Source organism: Eriocheir sinensis, chromosome 13 (assembly GCF_024679095.1).
Source record: "Eriocheir sinensis breed Jianghai 21 chromosome 13, ASM2467909v1, whole genome shotgun sequence".
Lineage (NCBI taxonomy): Eukaryota > Metazoa > Arthropoda > Malacostraca > Decapoda > Varunidae > Eriocheir > Eriocheir sinensis.
In genome coordinates this window covers 12,283,096-12,310,662 of record NC_066521.1, presented here as the reverse complement: position 1 = coordinate 12,310,662, position 27,567 = coordinate 12,283,096, and the positions used below count along the sequence as shown (strand labels likewise).

Below are 27,567 nucleotides of genomic sequence, written 5' to 3'. Positions count from 1 at the left end.
CTCCGTTTACATGTCTCGCTGGGCCTAACCGCTCTTGTCCGCTCCGATCCAAGAATCAAGCTACTCGAAATATGTAATACCCCATGAATTACCTATGTACATTTTTTTGTTGTTCGTAAATTTCTTCATACGCTAGGAAGTCAAGCATAGGGACGAAACTGGGGGTAATTCCTATCACTCGTGGGCATATATTATTTAATTTAATAGAGAAACTGCTAACTAGGCTGCTGGTGTTCAACAAAGGATATGTGACCGAAGACAGACAGACAGGCAGGCAAAGAGACAGGCAGACAGAGAACGTTAAATAGATAGATAGATAGATATATGGATGGATAGATTGATAGGTAGATAGATTAATTGATAGATAAGTAGATAGAGATATAGATAGATAGAAAGATAGATACATTAAAAGATATAGATAGATAAATAGATAGATAGATAGATTTCATAGATACACACTGCTGAGAGATAGAAAGATAAACAGATAAATAGATGGAGTGACAGATAGATAGAGTGGGTGGGGTCACACCAACGAAACATTTACTACGTACGGTAATAATGTTTCAGAAAAGCCATGAACATAACGTTATCACTCTATTACTATAACATAATATCATTGGCAAATATTCTGTACTACATTAAATTGAACCCTTTACTCGAATCTGTAGAGCATCAAAGCGTATTGTCTATTTCACGCATGACGTAGATTATGACGGAAATAGTGACGCGTGTACGATAATAGGCTACGTCATTCCTCTCTACCCGAAGAGAAAGAAAACGACGGGATTTCCGATGTAATATTGTGATGATGATGGTAAAGAAGAAGAAGAAGAAGAAGACGGTGAAGCAGATGATGATGATAATAATAATGAATGATAATAAGTATACCAATTTATAATCGAAGTACTTTTTTATTGAGCGTCGATCACTATTATAATAAGTTCAGTTTCTGGTTTGAGAGCATGGCAGAGAGAGAGAGAGAGAGAGAGAGAGAGAGAGAGAGAGAGAGAGAGAGAGAGAGAGAGAGAGAGAGGAAAACATTTAGCACTCTATTGAAAAGAAATCTCTATAGATCCTTCGCTTTTCATGGCATGCGAAACGAAAGAAAATGTAAAGAAAAGTAGGAGATAATTGATTGTAACCTCCTAAGTACTAAAGCAAATTAACTTCCCAATAATATTAGTGACTGGTAGACGAGGTTGTGGGCTTGCGGCATTGATTATATTTTTGCAAAGACCGTGAAAGACGACCAATCCATTTCAGTTTGAGTCTGTCGGCGGGGGGGGTTGCACGTGGTCACTGTTATAAGCTGATGTGCTTTTATTTTTATTAGTATTGTTATTTTTATTGTTACTGAGAGTGTTTTTGTTTGTTTACTACTTATATTACTACTAGATTATCTTACTGGATTTATCACCGAGCATTCGATACGTTAATTTCATGCACGTGGTGGCCATTCAGAGCTGATGTGATTTTATTTTTATTAGTATTTATTGTTTTTGGGATCTTTATTGTTTGTTGCTACTGTTATTACTACTTGATTATCTTACTGGATTTATCACCGAGTCTCCAGTCTGTTAATTTCGTACATGTGATGGCTATTTGAGTTGGTGTCTTTTTTTTCATATAGTAGTTATCATTATTGGAAATGTTCGTGTTCCTACTATTAATACGACTACGACTACTCGATATCGTACTTAATTATCTCTAAGCAACCGATCCGTTATTTCCTCCATTATCCATTATCTACTTACTTATTATTTTATTTACAATGGAGAGATACTAAATGGCTCACGTATACACCCTCAATTAGTGAAGGTAAGTGGCAATCGAGGTTTTGTTTTAATTCATTATATGTTTTACGTAGACTAGTTTTGTAGTGTAGTTTATATTTATTTACATTTACTTCTCATCTTTTTCGTTCCTTTCTACTGCACAATATAGGTGTTATGAATACTATGTTTGACTAATGCCTTCTTTTTCTTTTTTGCATTATCTTATTCTTCTTCGCCTTTTTCTTCTTTATAAGAACATAAACCACCCCTTAGTACTGTTTTTTTTTGCCCCTGTGTCCTGTCTGAATCTTGAAGTTTTTTTTCCCGTTACGTTACCTACCCGGTTCTCTCTCCAACCAACAAAACAAATGAAATGTCTTTAATTAGCTTAAAGCCCATTTATAAACCTCGATCATGTCTCCACACACCTTCCGCCTTCTAGAGAATGCAAGTTTAACTGTTTTGAGTCTTTCCTGAATCATCTAGTCATCCTCTCTGCACCGATTCTACATTTTGATATCCATTCTTAGTCAAGAGAGGGTCTACTAATGCTAAATATAGTTTGAGGAAGACTTACCCTATTAGCTCGATTTCTAGCTTGAATGCATTGCAGATCTTTTTTTTTGATTTTTTGCACTCTTTGCTTCCTATTGCTAAGCCACGCCTTGACCCAGTTCAAAACTTTACCCTCTAATCCGTGAGCCTGTAATTTAAGCAACATTTATGTAGTCTTCCTCTGCCTCCTCTTCTTCGCTTCTAAAGTTCTTGTATTTATTAATTTTGCTGCTGTACCTTTATATAAGATTTTGTCGTTGCTCTTGCTGAAATTAGTGTTACTAGTTTGAGACGAAATGGGGGCACAAAATTACAACCTTGATTATATTTTGTAGCTTTTATTTCAAATTACACGTCGTCTTATAATCTACCATTAGAAAAAGAATCTCTCTCTCTCTCTCTCTCTCTCTCTCTCTCTCTCTCTCTCTCTCTCTCACACACACACACACACACACACACACCTACTTCGGTAAAGGATAAGGCTTGGGAAGGAAACTAACATGTTAAGATAATTATAATGAATGTGATGATGGTGACAGTGAAGAAATGGGAGGAAGAAAGGTTTAGGATCAATATCATTACAGGAACTGCATTATTAAGTCACCATGCAAGCTGTTGTTCGGGGCTTGGTGATGGTGAAGAAAGTGAAGGACAGGAAGATTGGAGGTCTCTTATCAGTTTTAGGAATATTATATTTCTTTCCAGGTCACCAGGCTCTTTTATCGGGCCTGGTTCCCGTAGTGGTTGGTGTTATCTCTACTGGGGAAGATGGGTTTGGTGTTGATAGTGATTGTGGTGATGGTAACCTGGTGACAGTGAGAGCAGATTAGTGTCAAGTCATCAATTTCTTCAACCTATCCTCCCCATTGATATTGCTTAATTTTTTTTCTCGGCAGTGTACGGTGATGGTGAGTTGGTGATCGTGGGAGAGTATAGAGTATAGACCATTGTCACCACTTGTCAGGTCATAATCATCTATATATCCTTGGTGATGTTTATCATTGTCAACTTGTTCGGAATATGTTGAGGTGATGGTGAACTGGTGGTCGAGAGATAACATTCAATTCCACCGCATTGTGAGGTCACCTGTTATTGTACATTCTTGGTTATCGTTTACATTTGTGTCAGCTCGTTTGGAAATATGTTTGTGGGTATGGCGAACAATTGACCGAGAGAGCAAATTTAATTTACCACCACTTAATAAGGTCACCAATTTTTCCTTTCCCTCCATGGTCACCATTTAGCTTTGTTCAGCCTCACTTTCGTTAATGTACTAAAAACACCTACACAGGCTGGTCATAATATAAAAATATATACATAAAAAAACAATTATAAAATGGTAACACAAACAGACCCATTCGTCACCAAGACCCAGATAGACTACGGTATAGTGTCGGATGCAAAGTCTTACGTTTATAGCCTAATATCCGTTTGTGGACGCGATGGGTGAAATTAGAGCTTTGTATTCTGGAGACTGGAGTTAGCCTAATAAGAGGCAGAACACTATCTCATTTGAAAAGTATAATGCACGTTATTGTTTGTTCACCTCAGCATAAACCTTGCAACAACTTATCATAGCCTAGGACTCAGCTCCAGTAGGATTTCCACGTTAGCCTATGTAGATGACTATAGCTATTTATTTATCTACTACGAAATCGTCATCCTCTGTCTACTTGTTATTTTTTTTTTGTCACCTCAGCAGTATGATTTAAGCAACCTGTCTCAGATTAGCATTGGGTGACAGTGAGGCATCAACGTTAGCCTTATCAAAAGCGGAACTTATTTGTTTGGAAATGTATTGTCATAGCCTAGCGTTGGGTGACTAAGCGGGGCATCCACGTTAGCCTAATCAGAAGAGGAACACATTTTTACTTGGAAATGTTCATTTATAGCCTAGCGTTGGGTGAGTGAAGAGGAACATTGATTTATTTGGAAATCATCATTTATCTATGAATCTATTTGTATTCTTTGTCTCTTGATCTTAGCTTAGTCTTGACAAACTTAGGTTTATAGGATACAGAAGGGCTTGTGTGCAGACGATTCGGGGGCGTCCACGAAAGCCTACCAGAAGAGAGAAAACCTAATTATCTTTTATTTGGCAAAAAAAAAAAAAAAGTTTGTCGCCGCGGCCACCCGTCCAAGCTTACGTCTACATAACACTTCAGGGATATAGTACAGAGGCACACATTAGTTTGTACAGCAATGTTCCTGGGTGTTGCCAGGAATGAGGGGGACCCAAAAGGCAGGCCCTGCCTCCCACCCTGCGGCAACGTGTCCACTAGCTTAAATTATTTATATACATGCAAAGGCGTAACTTGAGGGACGCTCGCGCTTGCCTTCTTCGTGGTAATAAATAACGCAGCCGGTTGCCGCTTCATACCTCGCAGCTCAACGTACCTTAGCTTAGGTTCCTTACACGCTACGGCATTATCGTACAGAGGTAAATGTTTTGTATCCATCGTCCAGGGGTGACGACGGGGGTGGCGGGGCAGGGCGCGCTGGGAGGCGTCACGCGTTTTCGCTCATGAGGTGATAGGCCTCGACGCTGGGCACGGGGCGCGGCGTCATCTCAAGGTCAGGGTTTTTCTTGACGAGGCGGTTGGACAGCTCCTCCATGAGTGTGCTGAAGGAGAGCAGCTCCACATTCTTGCTCAGAAGGTACAGGAGGAAGAAGTCGCCGACCTGCAGCTTGGAGGCGATGACTTCCACGCCCGTTTTGTAGCGGATTCTGGCACGCTTCTGCAGGAGTCCCGAGCGGATGGCGGGGATGCAGAAGACAAGGAGGCGGTAGGCCAGGGCGAGGGTGCTGATGCCGGCCAGGATCAGGAACCAGAACCAGAGGAAGACGTAGACCTTCTCGTTGATGATGTTGAGGGCCAGCACGCACATGAGGTCGTGGGTCTCGATGGTGCCTGAGGGGCCGTACATGTTGAAAGAGCACTTGGTGATCCTCGGGAACAGCACGATCATAGGGTCAGTCCGGTACTCCTGGTTGGTCTCGGTGAAGGCCAACACGTCGATACCGTATGTGAAGAACATGCCGCCTAGGAACTTGTTCATGAACCACATGTTGAACATCGAGTTGGTCAGGTTGAGCACCTCGCACAGGAAGAACTTGACGGCGTAGAAGTTGTGGCAGTGCATGGAAGCGTGCAAGTAGTCAGCCAGCAGGTGGATCTTCTCCCGCCGCTCCTCCTTGTTCATGACCGGCAGCGACAGACCCATCACGATAGACTCCAGCTTGCCTCCCTCCCACGTCTTCCAGAGCCAGTGCGGCGTGTAGAACATGAGGCCCTGAGGAGAGGAACACGTCACTATACCTCACACAACCTCTGCTAACATTACGATAGCCTGTCACTTTCTTTACCCCAGACAACCAATCCAGACACAACTAAGCCTGTATCTACCTCACACAACCCCTGTAGACATTACCTATATCCTATTACTTTACCTCAGACAGCCCAAGCCCTGTATGTGTCAGTTCATATCATAGAGAATCGCCTTCACATTTCTAACATCTATGCCGGGCTTTATATATACTACACTGACAACAAACACACCTTCTACTCAATCTTTGTCGTTTTGCTATTCATCTGCCCTGTGACCACACACCGTTCTGCACACAAGCATACACACCCAACCGACTTATATGCAGGAATCACAGGTACTCGGATTTCTTTACAATCACACTCCAGCAATCAGCATCTTTTCGGGGCTCTGTGAACATACCACATAACCTATTCGACACACACACACACAAACACACACACACACACACACACATGCAACACCCAAAAGATTCCTGAAGTGAATAAAACACACCTGATACCACAGATAAGCACGCATTCAACATCCGTGAGGGCAATACAAAAACACTCGCCTCTCTACTGAATGATACTAACTGACGTCAGAAACTGAATACACACACACACACACACACACACACACACACACACCTTATACATCTCATCTTCGGCCAGCGAACCTCTACCTATGCACCGTTGAACACCTGTGACCAAATTTATGACGTAACATCTCTACTCACCATTTCCACATCACGTCTGAGTGCACATCGAGGGAGAAAAGAGTTGCATCACATAACATTGACACAGTAAGAAGAATGCGCAACACTGTAAATAACCTTGCTTCTCGCTACACTTTAAAGCAATATAACGGCAATAAAACGCGATAGAACTAATGTCAAACAAAATAAAGTTGCTTAGCGTCATAGTAATATAACTGAATGTTTAATAACAAGAATCAGTATTGCACCCTGTCAAGGTTCCAGAGTTGGGTGCTGTAATCGGAAGGGATAAACAAACAAGATAAATGGTTAGACACCAGTTTACTTTAAGTAAAGTAAGAAAACCCCAAAACAGGCCTCACAATCTGAAGTCTCCGACAAGAAGGCTTCAGCACGCCGGACTCAGCAATGACCTGTTGCACGACTTCTTCCTCTTCGGGGCGTCTCGTCCTTTAAGTGGCAATGACGAGACAGCACAGCTTCGTCCTTGTCGTGGTGTAGATGTGGTAGACGAGGGAAGCGCAGGAGGAGAAGGGGCGTCAGGTTCACGGCAGTCACGGGAGTCCAGGGCGTGGAGATGTGAGAGGTAAAGCACCCAGAACGAGCCCACGGTATCTGAGTTAGCCCGAGTGAGAGCAGGGCTGGAGCTATAGCAGAATCAAGTGTTCAGGGCGAGGCTCAGCCGCTGTCTGACGAGGAAGGCGCGGGCGGCAACCAAGTCGCCTCCTATAGCGGGTTGAGAAGCCTCGGTGGTTCAATTGACCGAGGCGTCGAACGGCGTCAGGCGAACGAGCAGCGGGAGTGAAGCAGGTGGTTCGCTGGGGCTCGGTAGTTGCACAGCTTCGAACGGCAAGATACGGGCGGGCGGCAGGAGTGCCCCGGTCGTTCGGCCGCTAAGTTGGTAGTTGCCCTCACACAGGCCCCCATACAAGAATCTAGCTGCGCGAAGTCTTGAGGGGTTACTGAAGGAGGTAGAGGTTCCGGAAGGACAAGCGGATGAAGCCTCTTCAACCTACCAGCACGAGTGGTAACGGCGTGTACCTGGATGGCTGCAGGGGACGACGGAACAAGAGGAGTAGAAGTCCCTCGCGGCAACTTTGAAGATGAGGATGTTCTGGAAGACTCAGATTGAGGTTGAGAAGAGTCAGGGTCATGGGGATCCCTTACCCCATGGACGTTTCCGATGAGGGCCCCAACAAACTTAATAGGAGCTCGTACCACCTCAGTCCAACCGGTGAAGTAGGGGCAGCTTAAGTGGCACCTCACCACGGGAAACTTGTCCACTCGTCCTAGGTAGTCAGCAAGGGAGACCTTTGGACAACTCTCAACATCTACATCAGGTAGTAAGTCTTCAGAGACGATCACACAGGAACAGCCAGTATCCCTGATTATGTTGGAGCTCCAAGACCCGTTAATAGTGCCCGAAACAGAAAACTTCGGGATACTTTTGTCACTAAGGCAAAAGCCTACCTGAAATGATGGTTTAGCAGGTTCGACATCTTTGAATGCGCGGGGATTCTTTGGGCAGCGCGGACGTAGATGGCCTTCCTCCCCGCATTGGTGACACCTCAGGGTTGCTGTACTGGGCTGGGCAGAAGTCTTGGCGGAGTCTCCCGGAGAGGACTCTGAAGATTTCGTGGGCGAAGCAGCCTTAGAGGGGTCTCGGGAATTAGGAGATGAAGCTTTAGGGTAGGCATTGCGGGCAGACGACCAGTCGTCGGCAAGTCTCACTGCGTCGGGAAGATGTTTCGGCCGGCGCTCCTTGATGAAGATCCTCAAATCTGGGGCGAGATTAGTGAGAAACTGATCCAGGAGCATAAACTCCCGGAGCTCTTCATAAGTGCAGGGGACGTCAGAGGCTTCCAACCACGCCTGGAACAACCGAGTCAGGTGGATGGAGAACTGCTGGTAGTTTTCCCCAACTCTAATCCTGGCGTGACGGAAGTCTTGGCGGTAGTTATCCGCCGTTTTACTGAAGCCCGTAAGGAGAGCTTTCTTTAAAAGAGCGTAATCTTCAGTTATGTCAGCTGACGGGGAAGTATACAATTCAGTGGCCTTACCCGTGAGGAGACAACCCAACCTCGCAGCGTAGCTTTCTTTGTCAATCCGCAGAACTTCAGCCACCCTTTCAAAGCGGACGAGGTACTTGTTGATGTCCTCTCCCTCTTGGTAAGTGGGCAATTTCGGTCCTCTCACGTTCTCGCAGGAAGGGGAAGCCGTTTTCCCCTGGGCGACGACACGGGCGAGTTCTATTTCTTTTTCCACTTGCATCTTGGCAAGTTGGAAATCTCTCTCGGCAGCCCGTTCTTCCCTCTCAGCTAGGAGACGCTTCTCCTCCCTCTCCCTCTCAGCCAGGAGCCGCTTCTCCTCCCTCTCCCTCTCAGCCAGGAGCCGCTTCTCCTCCCTCTCCCTCTCAGCTAGGGGACGCTTCTCCTCCCTCTCCCTCTCAGCTAGGGGACGCTTCTCCTCCCTCTCCCTCTCAGCTAGGGGACGCTTCTCCTCCCTCTCCCTCTCAGCTAGGGGACGCTTCTCCTCCCTCTCCCTCTCAGCTAGGGGACGCTGCTCATCCCTCTCCCTCTCAGCCAGGGACGCTTCTCCTCCCTCTCCCTCTCAGCCAGGGACGCTTCTCCTCCCTCTCCCTCTCAGCTAGGGACGCTTCTCCTCCTCTCCCTCTCAGCCAGGGACGCTTCTCCTCCTCTCCTCTCAGCCAGGGACGCTTCTCCTCCTCTCCCTCTCAGCCAGGAGCCGCTTCTCCTCCCTCTCCCTCTCAGCTAGGGGACGCTTCTCCTCCCTCTCCCTCTCAGCTAGGGGACGCTTCTCCTCCCTCTCCCTCTCAGCTAGGGGACGCTTCTCCTCCCTCTCCCTCTCAGCCAGGAGACGCTTCTCCTCCCTCTCCCTCTCAGCCAGGAGACGCTTCTCCTCCCTCTCCCTCTCAGCTAGGGGACGCTTCTCCTCCCTCTCCCTCTCAGCCAGGGACGCTTCTCCTCCTCTCCCTCTCAGCCAGGAGACGCTTCTCCTCTCCCTCTCAGCCAGGGACTTCTCCTCCCTCTCCCTCTCAGCCAGGACGCTTCTCCTCCTCTCCCTCTCAGCCAGGGACGCTTCTCCTCCTCTCCCTCTCAGCCAGGGCCTTCTCCTCCCTCTCCCTCTCAGCCAGGAGACGCTTCTCCTCCCTCTCCCTCTCAGCCAGGAGACGCTTCTCCTCCCTCTCCCTCTCAGCCAGGAGACGCTTCTCCTCCCTCTCCCTCTCAGCCAGGAGACGCTTCTCCTCCCTCTCCCTCTCAGCCAGGAGACGCTTCTCCTCCCTCTCCCTCTCAGCCAGGAGACGCTTCTCCTCCCTCTCCCTCTCAGCTAGGGGACGCTTCTCTTCCCTCTCAGCCAGGAGACGCTTCTCTTCCCTCTCAGCCAGGAGACGCTTCTCTTCCCTCTCAGCCAGGAGACGCTTCTCTTCCCTCTCAGCCAGGAGACGCTTCTCTTCCCTCTCAGCCAGGAGACGCTTTTCTTCCCTCTCAGCCAGGAGACGCTTTTCTTCCCTCTCAGCCAGGAGACGCTTTTCTTCCCTCTCAGCCAGGAGACGCTTTTCTTCCCTCTCAGCCAGGAGACGCTTTTCTTCCCTCTCAGCCAGGAGACGCTTTTCTTCCCTCTCAGCCAGGAGACGCTTTTCTTCCCTCTCAGCCAGGAGACGCTTTTCTTCCCTCTCGATGGCTTGTTGCTGGACGACGTAGCGACCGAGATCCTCACCCTCCAGCCCCAAGGCTACAGCCTGAGCCTTAAATACCTCAAAGCTGGACATGGTTAATATGGACAACACAGCAATAAAGAATAACCCAACAGGTAATGTCACCAATAAAGAACAAAAACCCAACAACAAAACAAAACCAAGAAAATGCAACACAGAACCAAAATAAACGAAGAAACAAAACACAAAGGAAACAAGAAAAATTAGCAAAAAGCCCTGCAAAAAGGGTACTAAGGGGCGTAGAAGCCCACCCAATACTCAAATGAGTGATTGGGTAGCAAGGTCAGCGCAAGGGCTGAAAGAGTGCTATGGCAGCACCAAAATAATCCCACCGTGGGCATGCAACAGCCCAAAAGAACGGTGAAGGATTAAGCACTCGCTTCCGGGCCGCAGACAGCAAGTGGCGCGCAAAGGCGACTTAACAAGCCAACCCTTCCGATTAACAGTTGACCCAATCCTGGCGAGGTCGCCACATGTCAAGGTTCCAGAGTTGGGTGCTGTAATCGGAAGGGATAAACAAACAAGATAAATGGTTAGACACCAGTTTACTTTAAGTAAAGTAAGAAAACCCCAAAACAGGCCTCACAATCTGAAGTCTCCGACAATAAGGCTTCAGCACGCCGGACTCAGCAATGACCTGTTGCACGACTTCTTCCTCTTCGGGGCGTCTCGTCCTTTAAGTGGCAATGACGAGGCAGCACAGCTTCGTCCTTGTCGTGGTGTAGATGTGGTAGACGAGGGAGGCGCAGGAGGAGAAGGGGCGTCAGGTTCACGGCAGTCACGGGAGTCCAGGGCGTGGAGATGGGAGAGGTAAGGCACCCAGAACGAGCCCACGGTATCTGAGTTAGCCTGAGTGAGAGCAGGGCTGGAGCTATAGCAGAATCAAGTGTTCAGGGCGAGGCTCGGCCGCTGTCTGACGAGGAAGGCGCGGGCGGCAACCAAGTCGCCTCCTATAGCGGGTTGAGAAGCCTCGGTGGTTCAATTGACCGAGGCGTCGAACGGCGTCAGGCGAACGAGCAGCGGGAGTGAAGCAGGTGGTTCGCTGGGGCTCGGTAGTTGCACAGCTTCGAACGGCAAGATGCGGGCGGGCGGCAGGAATGCCCCGGTCGTTCGGCCGCTAAGTTGGTAGTTGCCCTCACACACCCTAATTTAGTAAGAATGTCATAATAAAACCGAACACCATAATTATTACCTTTGTGCCAATAATCTTTTTTACGATAAATAGGCAGGTCAAGGGCATAATTACTAAAAAATCATTAAGGAAGAATAAAAAAAGCCTATGATTTCTTCTTATCCTGTTTCCTTCCATCCTCCCCGTCTCCTCTGCCTATTTTCCTACTTTCTCTCCCTCAATCCCAAATACCGTACTTAAACTCCGCTCTCTTGTCCCTGTTCCTTCTCTTCCCGTTATCCTGGTCACATTTGTCATTCTCTAATCTTCTGCCCTTCTGCCATCTCTTCCTCATCTCACACTTCACTCCACACTTCTTAATCATGCTCACCTCTTTCCTTCTTCTACAACCCATCTATATAACCCTCTACCCCTTCGCCTTTCTCACCCTTTTCCTTCACCTTCCTCCCACTCTTGTGGAAGCTCCCCTTTCTTCACTTCCCATTCCTTCCCTTCTCTATATCCTATTCACCTCCTTCCATCCTCCATAACCCATCTGTGTAATCCCATCTCTAACCACGCCTTTTCCTCATCCTCCTTACCTCCCCCGTCAACGCACCTGCCCTTTTCCCTTCCTTCACTTCCCCACACATATATACTTAATCTCTCTTTCTTCAGCGTCATTTCCTGCCCTTGCCTTTATCATGCTCACCCCCCTCACCCCCCCATCCCCACACGCACACCTGGCCCAACTCACCTGGAGGAAGAGGACGAAAGGCACCCACTGGTAATAAGCGTGGTACACCTTGTCGTCCTCGTTGGTGTGTGGGCCTATCCCGGGGTGGATCACGCCCGTACCTGCAATGTGACAAGGCAGTGACATCTCAAGTGTAGGGTTCACTGGACAAGGATATTAGCAAGTAACACGTCTCTTCATAAATGGAGTAATGAAGTGGATTATGAGGATGAAACGTGTAGATAATGATGTGTTTTCGTAATGTAATGTAATGAAAGTAAGTAATGATGAATATTCGAAGGATTGAACGCTAAGACAGGAGAATTTAGTGTTATTATAGTGCAGGATTCAGTGTCCCTATAGCGTAACACGTCTTTTCATAAATGGAGTAATGAAGTGGATTATGAGGATGAAACGTGAAGACAATGATGTATATTCGTAATGTAATGTAAGTAAGTAATGATGGATATTCGAAGGATTCAACACTAAGACAGGAGAATTTAGTATAGTGCAGAATTCAATGTCCATATAACGTAACACGGATTGAACTCGCCCGTTTTCTCATAAATGGAGTAATGAAGTGTAATTTGAATGATGCAAGGCTAACATAAGAGAGTTTAGTGTTCTTATAGTGCAGAAATCAATGTCACTGTAACCCTGTAACGTAACACGGATATAAGTCTTTCGTCTTCTCGCAAATGGAGTAGCTTATGAACTATTTTCGGAGGATGCAGCGCCAAGATGAGTTTAGTGTTTATGTAGTGCAGGATTTAGTGTCCCGTAACGTAACTCGAGATTTAAGCAATAACACACACACACACACACACACACACACACACACACACACACACACACACACACAGCTGTCTTAGTACCTACCTCTCCCATAGTTTTTGTTGATGTATTTGGGCAGCGTGAAGGTGGAGTGGATCCAACAGTATGTGTTAACCACCTTTTGCTTCAACATGGCGTGGTCACCCTGCACACAGCTGACGGCGAATAGGATTGTTAGTGAGGAAGGAGAAGGGATTAGACATAACTGGGAGAGGTAGTAAATAGTATGGGGTAGAGTTGTCTGTAAGAAAGGAGAAGGGATTGGGTAAAACTGGGGAAAAGTTGGCAATGATATGAGATGGTGTTGATTGTGAGGAAGAAAGGGTTAGACTCTGAAAAGGTAGGACATGATATGGGATAGGATCGTGACGTAGGAGAAGCGGTTAAGTAGGACTGGAGTAGGAAATTGTATGGGGTAGGGTTGTGAGGAAGGTGAAGGGATGAAGTAGAGTCAGAAAATTTTAAGGGAAAGGGAGGAGAGAGAGAGCATCCAGGTACACTATTATTAGATGACGTATTTTTTTGTCATTAGCATCTATTTCCATTCCTTTCCACACTCACTCATTACCTCACGCACCCTTTCTCCCTCCCTTACTCACTCCCACCCTCCGTTCCTCCCTCTCCCTCACAACTAGGTATTTATTCTTCACTCACTCCAGTCACCCATATATCTCTCTCTCTCTCTCTCTCTCTCTCTCTCTCTCTCTCTCTCTCTCTCTCTCTCTCTCTCTCTCTCTCTCTCTCTCTCTCTCTCTCTCTCTCTCTCTCTCTCTCTCTCTCTCTCTCTCTCTCTCTCTCTCTCTCTCTCTCTCTCTCTCTCTCTCTCTCTCTCTCTCTCTTTTCAAGTTCAATGTAGGGAAGTGCAGTATTCTGAGTGTAGGTAGGAACAACCCCTCACATAACTATTGCTTAAATGACACTCTCATAAGCAGGTCTGGGTGCGAGAGGGATTTAGGGGTCTTAGTGAGCTCTGATCTCCGTCCAAGGGCACAATGCATTCAAGCTAGAAATCGAGCTAATAGGGTACTGGGATTTATTTCAAGGAGCGTAAGCAACAGAAGCCCCGAAGTCTTCCTCAAAATATATTTAGCATTAGTTAGACCTCATCTTGACTATGCGGTTCAGTTCTGGTCACCTTACTATAGAATGGATATCAAAATGTTTGAATCGGTGCAGAGGAGGATGACTAAGATGATTCAGGGGTTGAGAAACTTGCCATACGAGGAAAGACTCAAACAGTTAAACTTGCATTCTGTTTGAAAGGCAAAGGGTGCGTGGAGACATGATCGAGGTTTATAAATGGATGAAGGGCTTTATTATGGGAGACATTCATAAGGTTTTGTTGGTAAGAGAACCGGGTAGGACACGAAGTAATGGGTTTAAACTGGATAAATTCAGATTCAACAGGAACATAGGCAAAAATTGGTTTACTAACAGGGTGGTGGATGAGTGGAATAGGCTTAGCAGTCATGTGGTGAGTGCCAATACAATTGTCACATTTAAAAATAGACTAGATAAATTCATGGACAGTGATATTAGGTGGGGTTAGATACACGGGAGCTTAGGGTCAAAGGAGCTGCCTCGTACAGGCCTACCGGCCTCTTGTAGACTTCTGCGTTCTTATGTTCTTATGTTCTCTCTCTCTCTCTCTCTCTCTCTCTCTCTCTCTCTCTCTCTCTCTCTCTCTCTCTCTCTCTCTCTCTCTCTCTCTTAAATTCATCCATCATTCATTTCCCTCCCACCCTCACTCACTCCTCCATTCATCCCTCCCGCCCTACCTCACAACTATTCATCCTTCACTCACTCGCTCACTCCCTGACTCACTTGATGGGGTCACCGATGAGGCTGTTGGCTGTGACGAGGAGACAGAAGCAGAAGAGCAGGGAGGAGGTGAGCCTGTAGTGCAGCTTAAAGACGGCATTATCGATGTCCGCCCTTCCCTTCACCTTCACCAGCCCACTTAGACTCGAGAGCAGCTCCACTAGAACCATTGCGCCGAGGTGGAAGTGGTGCTGAAGTGTTGTTGGTTTTGGTTGTGGTGGTGGGCTTTCGAAGTGGAGTTTATATGGTTGTAGCTTTTTTCCTCCTTTCCTTTTTTTCAGGTGTTGTTTGTTAGTCTTGTTCAGGTGTTGGAGTGTTGTTGTTTTTGTTTGTTTTAAGGTTGAGATGTAAGGTTTAGTGTATTCTCAGGTGTTTTGTGCAGGTGTTGTTTTTACAGGTGTACTTTTAGGCAGGTGTATGGTGTAATGGAGTATTGGTGTTGGTGTTTTTGTTTTTTTGAGAGGTTGATATTTTAGGTGTTGCAGTGTATTCTTCTCAAGTGTTTTATCCAGGTGATGTTGCAAGGTCCAGGTGAGTTTTGTGATGTTCTTGCAGGTGTTGAGAATGGTGTGGTCGGTGTTGGTGTTCTTATTTGTGTTTCTTTAAGTGTTAATGTAAAGTCTTGTAGCTTATTCTTCTCAGGTGATGTTCATTTGTTCTTCTGTTCTTGGTGTAGCGAAGTGCTGGTGCTACTTCAGGCGCTGGTGAAGTGCTGATGTAAGGTTTTGGTGCTTGTCAAATAGTGGAGTTCAGGTAATCATGTGAGCAGGTGATGATGATAACGTTGGTGTGTTCTATGTTTCCTCTGCTCTAGTCTCCGTCATTGCTGTTTTCTGTGGGAGGGTACAAAAGAATAGGTTAGTCTAAGATGAGTTATTCGCTGAAGTACTAAGTGATTCGATAATGTAATAATTAGCTTGGGACAGGATTTCATACATACTAACAAAAAAGGAAGAAAAAATATCGAAGTGAAAATTGATACATGAATAGATGAGCAAATTGAGGAGTTAATGAATAGATAAAGAGATACAGAATACAATAACGAGAAAATAAAAAAATGTGGCACGAAATATATAAAAAAATACATACGAAATACAAAATGGTGTGAATTTGCTTGAGACGTCACGAAACTAATTTATCACATATTTCTTTTTGTGTAGGTGGTTCAGAGGGAGACTTTAAAAACTTCCATACCTAGAGGCCATCACTGTAGATACTGGCCCCTCTTTCCGGAGTCATATAACTTGCCGGAAACAGGAACCGACCAATGCAGTGTTTGATTCTACTTTTGACACAGGTTCGAAAGTGTCACATTGCTTCTCTCTCTCTCTCTCTCTCTCTCTCTCTCTCTCTCTCTCTCTCTCTCTCTCTCTCTCTCTCTCTCTCTCTCTGTCATAATGTTCGTGTTGACTCATCTTCCGTACCTGCCGTTTGATGCTTCCTCACAAAAAGGTCAGTAAGTAAAAAAAAAGAAAAAGAAAAAAGAAAGAAAAGAAAGAAAAATGAATGAAAGAGAAAAGGATCACTAAAGGTCAATGAGTAAAGAAAGAAGATAAACCAAGAAAGAAAGAAGGAAATTAAGAAAACAAATAAATAGACAAAGAAAGAAAATAATATAAAGAACGAAAAAAAATATATATACGAAGAAGAAGAAAGGAAATAATGAAAGAAAGGATATGCTTGTTTACATAATCTTCTTCAAGCTAAGTATCTCATCATATTTATTTTTGTGCTATGATCATATATGTGTTTGCCCTGGTTGCTTGCTGGTGGCTCTTTTCCTAGTCTCCATGCCCGACTCTGGACTAATATGAAGAAGAGACAAACAAATAACTCAGAAATGTGAAACGATTCGTATTAGTGTGAACTTTGATAATGTTCTTTCTCGGAATGCTGAATGTAGGAAAATACTGTGGAGAGAGAGAGAGAGAGAGAGAGAGAGAGAGAGAGAGAGAGAGAGAGAGAGAGAGAGAGAGAGCAGGATGCGAGCCACAATGATGGATACTGTTCTCTGGCGGAGGTGAGAGATAAGATGGAGGAGGAGGAGGAGGAGGAGGAGGAGGTAGAAGTGAAGTACCTGATCACCTGACCAAACAGTTTTTACCTTTACCTTTTCTTTCTCCTCCTCATCCTTTTTTTTTTTCATTACCATCGTCATCATCATCATTATAATTATCACTATTTTTATGCTTACATTATTTTGTTTTTTACTTGCTGCTGCTGCTCTCTCTCTCTCTCTCTCTCTCTCTCTCTCTCTCTCTCTCTCTCTCTCTCTCTCTCTCTCTCTCTCTCTCTCTCTCTCTCCAGTTTTATTTGTAGAATCAAGAAAAGCTTAACATAATGGTATTCATATGCAAATAAACCAAGAGAGAGAGAGAGAGAGAGAGAGAGAGAGCGAGCAATGAAGGTTATCGCAACAAGTGACTCAACAAGATCTTCCTCTTATGCCATCCTGCCCACACTCATCCTACCTTACCCATCACTCTTACTCATCACTTACCCATCACTCACCCATCACTTACCTATCACTCTTACCTTACCCACTACTTGTTTATCCCTCTTACCCTTCACCCTTACAGTCATTTGTCCACCACGCTTACCCATATGTCTTACTCACCTCTCCCGTCACTTACTCACCACTCCTACCCGTCGTTTATTCACTAGTCTCACCCATTATTTAAGCCTATCACCCCCCCTTCACTTTCCTCTTACCCATCACCTTTATTCACTTATTCATCGCCCTTACCCACCATTTACTCATCACTAACATATCACCTTACCCATCAACCTTACCCATTTCTTACTCATGCCTATCATTCACCCACCAGCATCCACCCAGTTCACCCATCACACCCGCCATCCACCACCCATTCCTTTCCCACATCCATAAGTCTACAACATGACTAATCGTTCAGTAGGTGAGGGGCGGGATGGGGTGGGTCGTGCTCCTGAAGAAGGGGGGGGGGGGGGCTGTTGTTGAGGGCCGTCTGTCCTCCCCCCTAAGGCGTCTGAGGGAGGACACAGAGGGGCCCTTGTCCTCACGCTCCCCCTCCCCCACCCCCACGCCTTGACAATATCGCTACTGTTAGGAAGAGGAGGAGGAGGAGGAGAAAAAGAAAAAAAATAATAAGGAGAAGAAGAAAGGAGGAGGAGGAGAAAAAGAAAAAAAATATTGATAAGGAGAAGAAGAAAGGAGGAGGAGGAGGAGGAGGAGGAGGAGTAAAAAATAATAATGACAAAAAGGAGGAGGAGACTAAGAAGGATGTGGAGGAGGAGGAGGATAAGAATGATAGAGATAAAAAAGGAGGAGGAGGGGAAGAAGCATGATGTGGAGAAGAACAAGGAGAATGAGGAGGAGGAGGAGGAGGGGAAGAAGCATCATGTGGAAGAGAAGAACAAGGGGAATGAGGAGGAGGAGGAGGAGGAGGAGGAGGAGGAGGAGGAGGAGGAGGAAATAATGACAAAAAGGAGGAGGAGAAGAACAAGGGGAATGAGGAGGAGGAGGAGGAGGAGGAGGAGGAAATAATAATAATGACAAAAAGGAGGAGGAGAAGAACAAGGGGAATGAGGAGGAGGAGGAGGAGGGAAAGAAGCATGATGTGGAGGAGAAGAACAAGGGGAATGAGGAGGAGGAGGAGGAGGAAATAATAATAATGACAAAAAGGAGGAGGAGAAGAACAAGGGGAATGAGGAGGAGGAGGAGGAGGGAAAGAAGCATCATGTGGAAGAGAAGAACAAGGGGAATGAGGAGGAGGAGGAGGAGGAGGAGGAAATAATAATAATGACAAAAAGGAGGAGGAGAAGAACAAGGGGAATGAGGAGGAGGAGGAGGAGGGAAAGAAGCATGATGCGGAGGAGAAGAACGAGGAGAATGAGGAGGAGGAGGAGGAGGAGGAGGAGAAGCAAGAATAGCGGTAGGATCAACAGCAGGAGCATGAGGGGGAAGAAGAAGAGGAAGAAGAGGGAAAACCTAGGAGGCGGAGGAACTAGACAGGAGGAAGAGGGAGATGACAGGGAAAAACCTTGATGGAGGAGGAGGAGGAGGAGGAGGAGGAGGGATACTTGTCAATGCAGCACACATAAAAGGAGAAGAAGGATGTGGAAGAGAAGGATGAAGGGAGATGAAGAAGTAGATGATGATGATGATGAAAAAGACGAAGAAGAAGGGAAGGAGGTGAAGGAGGAAAAAAACAAAAACAGGAAAATGAAGAGAAAAAAACAAGAAAACAAGAAGGAAAAGGAGTGGAGCTTTGTTGGTATTCTCTCTCTCTCTCTCTCTCTCTCTCTCTCTCTCTCTCTCTCTCTCTCTCTCTCTCTCTCTCTCTCAAAACAACCATTCGAGTTACAATGAAGGACAACTGGGATCATCTTACTGTGTGTGTGTGTGTGTGTGTGTGTGTGTGTGTGTAAATGTCAAGGGAGTGACTGAAAACTGAAACCAGAGAGAGAGAGAGAGAGAGAGAGAGATGAAAGCACAAAGAAAACAAAGAGGAAAGGAAGGTAAAGAGAAAGTAAGAGAAGGGAATTAGCATACAAATAGAAGAGAAAAAGATTAAGAAAGAAGAGGCAAACGAAGAGAGAGAGAGAGAGAGAGAGAGAGAGAGAGAGAGAGAGAGAGAGAGAGAGAGAGAGAGAGATTAGACGAAGAAGGGGAGAGAAAAGAAGATGCAAAAGAAGACGAGATAAAAGAAGAGAGAAGGAGGTATAAAGGGAAAGAGAGGGAAGAAGAGAGAACTAGAAGGGGAAGAGTGATGTAAGGAAAGAAAGGGAGGAAGAAGAGGAGGAGAGAAAAAAAGAGCTGAGAGGAAGGAGTAAATGAAGAGGAAAGGGAAGGAAGATGAGGAGGGGCAAGGAGAGGAAGGGAGGAAGAGAAACGGAGAGAAAGGGAAGAATAAAGAGTAAAGGCAAGGAAAGGAAGGAAGAAGAGAGGAAGAGAGAGAAGAAGAAAAGTTGAAAAGAGGAAGGAAGAGATGAAGAGAAGAGAAAAGAGGGAAGAAGAGGAGAGGAAGGGAAGGAAGAGAAAAGGGGAGGGATAAAGAGTAAAGGCAAGGAAAGGAAGAAGAGAGGAAGAGAGGGAAGAAGAAAAGTTGAGAAGAGGAAGGTAGGGATGAAGAGAAGAGAAAAGAGGGAAGAAGACGAGAGGAAGGAGAGGAAGGGAGAGAGGAGGAGAATGGAGTAGGAATTCTGTTTGCTTGGAGGAGGGAGTGACGGGCAAAAGAGAAAAAAAGAAATGCAAATAAAAGTGTTGACTTGCTTTGTGCCGCATCATGCTCCCCCCTTCTCCTCCTCCTCCTCCTCATCCTCCTCCTCCTTTTCCTTTCCTTCTAAGGCTATACTTTTTTTTTCTGCGTCTCCATCTTTCTCCTCCTCCTCCTCCTCCTCATCTTCATCTTCATCTTTCTCCTCCTTTTCCTCTCCATCCACGTTGTCTTCTACATTTCTGAGTCTACTTATTCATTTTTTCTAATCACTTCTCCTCCTCCTCCTCCTCCTCCTCCTCCTCCTCTTTCTCAGTGGCAGACGTAGAAGCATGATTATTTTTTTTTATCTTTTCTTTATTTGTAAGAATGAACGATAAAAAAAAACAGCAGCAGAAGTAGTAGTCGTAATAGTAGTAGTAGTAGTAGTAGTAGTAGTAGGAGAAGGAGGAGGAGGAGGTGGTGGAGGAAGAGGAGGAGGATCCGTTACTCTGCTGAAGCAATGCGTCTCACACCTGTTTTCCTCCTCCGCCTCATTCTGCTCTTCCTCTTCTTCCCCCAATGTTCTCCTCATTTTTTAATCATCTTGGGAATTCTCTTCTTACATCTACAAATATTTTCTTCAGCTGTGAGGAAGTGTTCAGTTTCTCTCTCTCTCTCTCTCTCTCTCTCTCTCTCTCTCTCTCTCTCTCTCTCTCTCTCTTTCCTTGATGGGGCATTGATGGGTGGAGAGAGAGAGAGAGGAAGGTTTGATCAAGACCCGTTTGTAAGTAACATTCCTGAACTGGCCAGTGTCTGGTTTTGCAATGCAGCTTTGTCTCTCTCTCTCTCTCTCTCTCTCTCTCTCTCTCTCTCTCTCTCTCTCTCTCTCTCTCTCTCTCTCTCTCTCGGTACCGCCGGCCAGATGTTATTCATGATAGTTGTAGAAATGAAATAATGTAGTAGTAATCATAGTAATAATCGTAGTAGTAGTAGTAGTAGTATCTAATAGTTGTAGTAGTATTTGTAGCAGTAGTAGTAGTAGTAGTAGTAGTAATAGGAACACAGGGAATCAAAGTTCATTTCCCAATATCAGTTACGCAATATGAAACCTACATTAATATTTCAGGGTCACCGCGCGAGTGTGTGTGTGTGTGTGTGTGTGTGTAGTCTTCATAACACCAACACACAACGCAGACCCAGACACTTCTGCATTTCCATTTCCTCTTCCTCCTCCTCCTCCTAATATTCCTTCTTTTCCTGTGCATCTACGTTATTTTTTTTTTTTCTTGCGGGTTCATCATCTCTATCTTTCCTCCTCCTCCTCCTCCTCCTTTCGTTCTTGTTCTCCTTTTCCTCCTTCTCCCCCTTCTCCGAAAAACACTGATGCAAACTGATGCAATAACGTCTGATTATAATTATTCGAGGAAGGAGGAAGGGAGGGAAGAGGGGACATTGGACACCCCCCGCTCTTTGTGTTGGAGAGAGAGAGAGAGAGAGGGGGGGGGCTGCGGAGGGAGAAGTATACGTCATTAACTTTTGCAATGCAGTGGACACAAATTTTACTATTCTAAATACTTCCATTACCAGAGAGAGAGAGAGGGGGGGGTTGCGGAGGGAGAAGTATACGTCATTAACTTAAGAAATGCAGTGGACACAAATTTTACTATTCTAAATACTTCCATTACCAGAGAGAGAGAGAGAGAGAGAGAGAGAGAGGGGGGGCGGAGGTGAGGAAGGAGTATACGTCATTAACTTATGCAATGAAATGAACACAAATTTTACTACTATTAAAAACTTCTATAAGTACCTACCAGAGAGAGAGAGAGTGGGGGGGGGCGGAGGAGGGAGAAGTATACGTCATTAACTTATGCAATGCAGTGAAGACAAATTTTACTACTATTAAATACTTCTATTAGGCCCTACCAGAGAGAGAGAGAGAGAGAGAGAGAGAGAGAGAGGGGGGGGGAGGTGAGGAAGGAGTATACGTCATTAACTTATGCAATGAAGTGGACACAAATTTTACTACTATTGATAGGTACTTCAATTACCAGAGAGAGAGAGAGAGAGAGAGAGAGAGCAGTGTTGCCAAGGGAGGAAGAGCATATAATCTACGTCTGAAGTTACTCAAGCTAACCAGATGTAACCCTCTTCCTTCTCCTCTTCTCGTCCCCTCTTCTCCCCTCCTCCTCTTCCCCTTCCCCTTCCCCTTCCCCCTCCTCTTCCTCTCCTTCTCCTCTTCCGTTCCTTCTCTCCACATGTTCTTACGCTTCTCTTTTGTTTTCTATCCTCTACCATTCCTTCACCGCTTTTCCTTACTCTTGTTTTTTTTTTCCTCTCCTTTACCCTTCCTTTCTTTTCCTTTACCTCCTTTTCTTCTTCACCCTTTCCCCGACTCATTTGTTTTGTTTTCTTTGTCTTCCCCCTTCCATCCCTTTTTCTGTTTCCCTTTCTTCTCCACCCCTTCCTTCCTCTATTGTACTGTTGCTGTTCTTGTTGTTATTATTACTATTACTATTGGATGGAATGGATTTGATATGTTACTTAAATGACTTTTTTGTATTCATCTTTGTTCTCTCTCTCTCTCTCTCTCTCTCTCTCTCTCTCTCTCTCTCTCTCTCTCTCTCTCTCTCTGACCTTTATTACTCCCTGCTCTCCCACGCCCTTTCTCAGTCTCCCACCAACACACTCCCTGTCTGCGGTAAAGGTCGGAACTCAACTCTCAATCTTAAGACGTGTGTACGGTACTAAAATGGATACTCACTAGAGATGGCCGGTGCAAGAATGGGTGCAGGCTAGAGATTAGATGGTCGGTGCTAGAATGAATACAGGTTAGAGATAAGAGGGTGAATGATGAAATAGACACTGGCTAAAGATGAGATAGTGCTAGAATGGATACAGACTAGAGGGTGTCAGTGGTAGAGTGGATACAGGTTGAAGATGAGAGGGTCGGGGATACATAGAAGGGATGCAGTGTTATAGTGGATGCAGGAGTGGGTCGAGACGCATATGCCTGAATCCCTTGGTTGCCGGTGCGATATTGGTTGGTGGGTGGAAGGAGGAAAAGTTGTGTGTGTGTGTTATTTATAGATATACATTAAAAGGGATGTGTGTGTTGATGTTGATTCTTGTTCCTTTTGTTTGTGTTGTTTTGTGCTTTCTTCTTTTATCTTCTGCCTGTTGTTGTTGTTGTTATTATTATTATTATTATTATTGTTATTATTATTATTATTATTATTATTATTATTATTATTATTATTACTACTATTATTTATTCGTCTTTTCCTAATGCTGTTTTTTTTTTTTTCGCTTGTCATCATCCTATAGGCTTATCCAACTCCTCCTCCTCCTCCTCCTCCTCCTCCCCTTCCTTTTAAATAAGACGATTTTCTTTTTTCATCATCATCATAATCTTTTTCTTCTCGTTCTCCTCGTAGTTTTTTTTATGCCACGTGGAAATCTTTTTTTTCCTCTTATCTTCTCATCCGTACCCTCCTTCTGCTCCTCTTCTTACTCCTTGAATTTCTGTCGACGAGATTGAAAAATGTAAGGAGGAAGGTTTCGAATTTCCTTACGTACGTATTCACGGTGTAAAAATATTCAGTACGTATTCGTTATCATATTCTCTCTCTCTCTCTCTCTCTCTCTCTCTCTCTCTCTCTCTCTCTCTCTCTCTCTCTCTCTCTCTCTACCTGGATGAGCGTTGGTGTTGGTTCTTGTTCCTTTTGTTTTGTTTGTGGTATTTTCTGCTTTCTTTTATCTGATTATTATTATTATTATTATTATTATTATTATTATTATTATTATTATTATTATTATTATTATTATTGTTGTTATTATTATTACTTATGCGTCTTCCTCTTCATATACTGTTTTTTTTCTGCTTCCTCGTCATCATCCTATGGTTATCTTCATCCTTTTCTTTCTCCTCCTTCACCTCCTCCTCCTTTTCCTTTTAAATAAGACGATTTTTTCCTATTTTCATCATTATCATCTTTTTCTTCTCGTTCTCCTCGGACTTATTTTTATTTTATGCCACGTGGAAAATTTTTTTTTTTTTTTTTTTTTTTTTTCTCTTATCTTCTCACACCCTTATCTTCTTGCTCCTCTTCTTCCTTCTCCTCCTCTTGTTCTTTCTCTTCTAATTCCTGTCGACGAGATTGAAAAATGGGAGGAGGAAAGTTTCGAATTTCCTCACCGTACGTAACCACGGTGTAAAAACTTTCAACCTGTATGCGTTTTATTTCTCTCTCTCTCTCTCTCTCTCTCTCTCTCTCTCTCTCTCTCTCTCTCTCTCTCTCTAATGCATTCTTATTTTATCGTAATGTGTCTAAATCTTTAATTCGCCGGTCTAGTCTTTGAAGTGTTGGGTTGACATGCAGTGCTGTGTGTGTGTGTGTGTGTGTTTGTGTGTGTGTGTGTGTGTGTTTTATCTATCTGTCTATCTATCTATCTATCTATCTATCTATTTATCTATCTACCTACCTACCTACCTACCTACCTATCTATCTATCTATGTCTCTCTCGCAGGTGTAATAAAACGTTTGAACAAAAAGGCGTCGTAAAACCTAAGCTCATTCGATGATTTAGGTCAATATTCTTTTCTTCTCTTTAATCTTACACCTTCTCGCACACTCGCAGCTTGGTGGACGTGGCCTTGAGCTTATTCAGGCTTCGTGGAAAGGCTTGAAATACCTCTGAGTACAAACCCATGTTACGAGGTCAATATTATGTGCCCTTATTTGCATTGGATATTAGTCAGCCTCATCCTCTTCTTGCCCTTCTCCCTCCATTTTCTCTCCTTGACCTGCCTTTCATTTTTCTTGTTTTTCATTTCCTTTGCCTTTCGTTTCCTCTTCTTTTCATTCCTTTCCTTTCCTCTCCTTTCCGCTCCTTTCCTCCTCTCCTCTTCTTACCTTACTCTACCTTTCCATTCCTTTCCCTTCATTTCATCCTTTCGATTTCTTTTATTTCATTTATCTTTTATTTAATTTCATATCCTCCTCCTCCTCCTCCTCCTCCTCTTCTTCTTCTGCTTCTTCTTCTTCTTCTTCTTTTTCTTCTTCTTTTTCTTCTTCTTCTTCTTCTTCCTGCCCCCATTTCTCTCAGTGATAAAGGTAAGCACATGTGAAGCTCCTCAGGTGTGTATGTATGGTCAACTACGCAGTACACACACACACACACACACACACACACACACACACACACACACACACAGCTTACGTGAGTGTTGAAGGTGATGTAAGGAGGTCATCACCCTTTCCTTAATTAAGTTCGTCCTTTTTATGCACCTGAGATTAACCCTTTAACCCCTTGATCCCTTTGTGCTGAATGTCACCTGTTTATTTCTCGCCTTGGTTCGGGTTTTTGCCCCTTTTTTTTCATTTCTTCATCTTCTTTATTGCCATTTCTATTTTTATCTCATTATTATTATTACTGGTGGTGGTGGTGGTGGTGTTATTTTTATTGTTATTATTATTATTATTATTATTATTATTATTATTATTATTATTATTGTTATTATTATTATTACTATCATTATTATTATTACCACCACCACCACCACCACCACTACCTTAAATACCGATACTACTTCTACTATTATTGCTTCTATATTTCTACTACTACAGCTGCTTTTTTTTCTACTACCACTACTACCGTTTCTACCTACTACTACTACTACTACTACTACTACTACTACTACTGCCACTACCACCATCTTGTCCAACCATTTGGGAACAATTCTTCAGGTTAGAGTTAATTCCATGTTAGATAGTTTGGTAGATAGTTATAGATGATAGATATAAAAAAAATGATAGATAAATAGATAGACTGACTGATCGCTCATGTATTGATTAAGAAATAGACATGTAGACTGATTCAACGATAAATGGATTAATGAATAGAAAAATACAGATAGATAAAACCTTTAAATCTGTCTGACCTTTTCTTATATATCCCTCAGCTCACTAAATCCAAGTAACTGACATGGGAAAGCTACAGGATTTCAGAATATCACGATCTGTCACCCCCTTCTCTGTGACCTTACGTTATCGGCTCACGCGCTGCCCTCCCCTAAGCCAGGTTACGACATTGTCTAACTACGTCGTTTTATCTTCGTTGCCTCACGTTGTAGGGCGCCATCTCGATCTCACCTGTCACCGTCGTATCAACCGCGTATGTTTTTTTTTTTTTTTTTTTTTTCTTGTACTCTGATTTACAAGTCCGGAATGTGTCACCAGGTGTTTTATTTCGTCTCACGGGCTTCATTAAACACCTGACCGGCCTGATAGGATAATGCAGTGTCGTAAAGAGGATTTGATTCGACTTCGGATTTTAATTTGAAGGAGGGAGGGATCGATTAAGGGGGGGGGTCCGTGTTTTTTCTTTTTTTTCGTGTGTGTGTGTGTGTGTGTGTGTGTGTGTGTGTGTGTGTGTGTGTGTGTGTGTGTGCTCGTGTGCGTGTGTTCTGACTCAGCCCAGAAACTCTTCCATCAGAGAAAAACTCCAAACCTTTTAACTCTAAGCTTCTGGGATTCGATGAGCTTTGACGTATTTTTGGCTCTCTGTAAACTCGCTTTGCTTGTTGATATAGCCTTAGCTTTGTCATGCATCACGCTTTATATAACATGTCATTCTCTATTCTATATGTAAGTCTTCGTGAAAAACCTGTCAACCCATCCCCCCCCCTTCACACACACACACACACACACACACACACACACACACACTCCCCTCCTTTTTTGTGTACTCAGACTTTTAAAACATCCGTGATTCTCTTATTCTCTCTGTTTTTCTCTGGACTAATAACCTTATGCTTCTTTCCCTCTCACTCTTACATAAGCTCTTTGAAACTTTCCTCTCAACTCTATGCGCGTGGGATCCGATGAACTTTCAGATATTTGTGATTCTCTGTATTCTCGCTTTTTTATTGGGCTGTTAACCTGAGGCATCTCTCTCTCTCTCTCTCTCTCTCTCTCTCTCTCTCTCTCTCTCTCTCTCTCTCTCTCTCTCTCTCTCTCTCTCTCTCTCTCTCTCTCTCTCTCTCAATCTTTACATTTTAGGCTCTTTCTGAAACCCTCTCAACTCTGTGCTTTTGGGTCCGACTAACTTGAAGATATTTGTGATTCTTTGTATTCATGCTTTTTTATGGGAATATATTAACTTTATGAATCTATCTTTTTCATTCTTTAAAGCTCCTCTTGAGAGAAACTTTCAAGAGGAGAGTATCGAGACACCTCTCCACCCGAAATTGACCTCTCTTGAAAATTAACCTCTTGACAATTGACCTCTCTTGAAAATTGACCTCTCTTGGACTTGGACTCTGTTGCGGACTTTTTTTTTTCCCTTGAGCTGCTTCCCTTACTATAAAAAAATATCTATACGTTTGTCTTGCTTTGTTATTGGAGTATATTAACCTTATACATCTCTCCTTGCTCTTTACATAATTAGCTCTTCCTGGAACCCTCTCAACCCTCGCCATGTTTTAGAGACTGTCAACTTCAACGCTTTCGTAAGACTTTATTCATACCCTCGCATGTAGGGGGTCTGGTCACGCATCTCACTTAAGCATATTGTCCTTACTCTGCACATCAGCTCCTTTTGTTTAGGCTGCAACCCCATCAACCCTCCTCGTGTTTTAGAGAGGCAGTGAAGCCCTCGTGATATTCCTCTCAAGACCTCATTGCTACAGTAAGGGAATTATAGTCTCGTCAGCCTACCCTATAATTTCTTCTTGGAGTCGATTTTGAAATTAAGGCACTCATTGTTGTGCTATTCTCTCGGCTCTGGTTAATTG

General features: G+C 44.2%; 2 protein-coding genes across 2 annotated transcripts in view; both read right to left on the bottom strand.

Moving 5' to 3' along the window:
- Positions 1-2,669: 2,669 nt before the first annotated feature.
- Positions 2,670-27,567, bottom strand: part of LOC126997994 (innexin inx2-like) — an 81,661-nt gene continuing 56,763 nt past the window's right edge. The window contains exons 2-5 of the mRNA XM_050859265.1: positions 14,596-15,425; positions 12,817-12,926; positions 11,959-12,059; positions 2,670-5,624 (exon numbers count right to left, since the gene is read on the bottom strand). Of these exons, the coding sequence (XP_050715222.1) occupies positions 4,839-5,624; positions 11,959-12,059; positions 12,817-12,926; positions 14,596-14,762 (1,164 nt within the window). The 5' untranslated portion in view covers positions 14,763-15,425 and the 3' untranslated portion in view covers positions 2,670-4,838. The remainder of the gene's footprint in view (positions 5,625-11,958; positions 12,060-12,816; positions 12,927-14,595; positions 15,426-27,567) is intronic.
- On the bottom strand, positions 6,947-8,914 carry LOC126997995 (uncharacterized). The gene is made up of 2 exons (XM_050859266.1): positions 8,415-8,914; positions 6,947-8,226 (listed from the first exon to the last, which is right to left on the bottom strand). The coding sequence occupies exon 2, from the start codon at positions 8,170-8,172 to the stop codon at positions 7,135-7,137; it is 1,038 nt and encodes a 345-aa protein (XP_050715223.1). The 5' UTR covers positions 8,173-8,226; positions 8,415-8,914; the 3' UTR covers positions 6,947-7,134.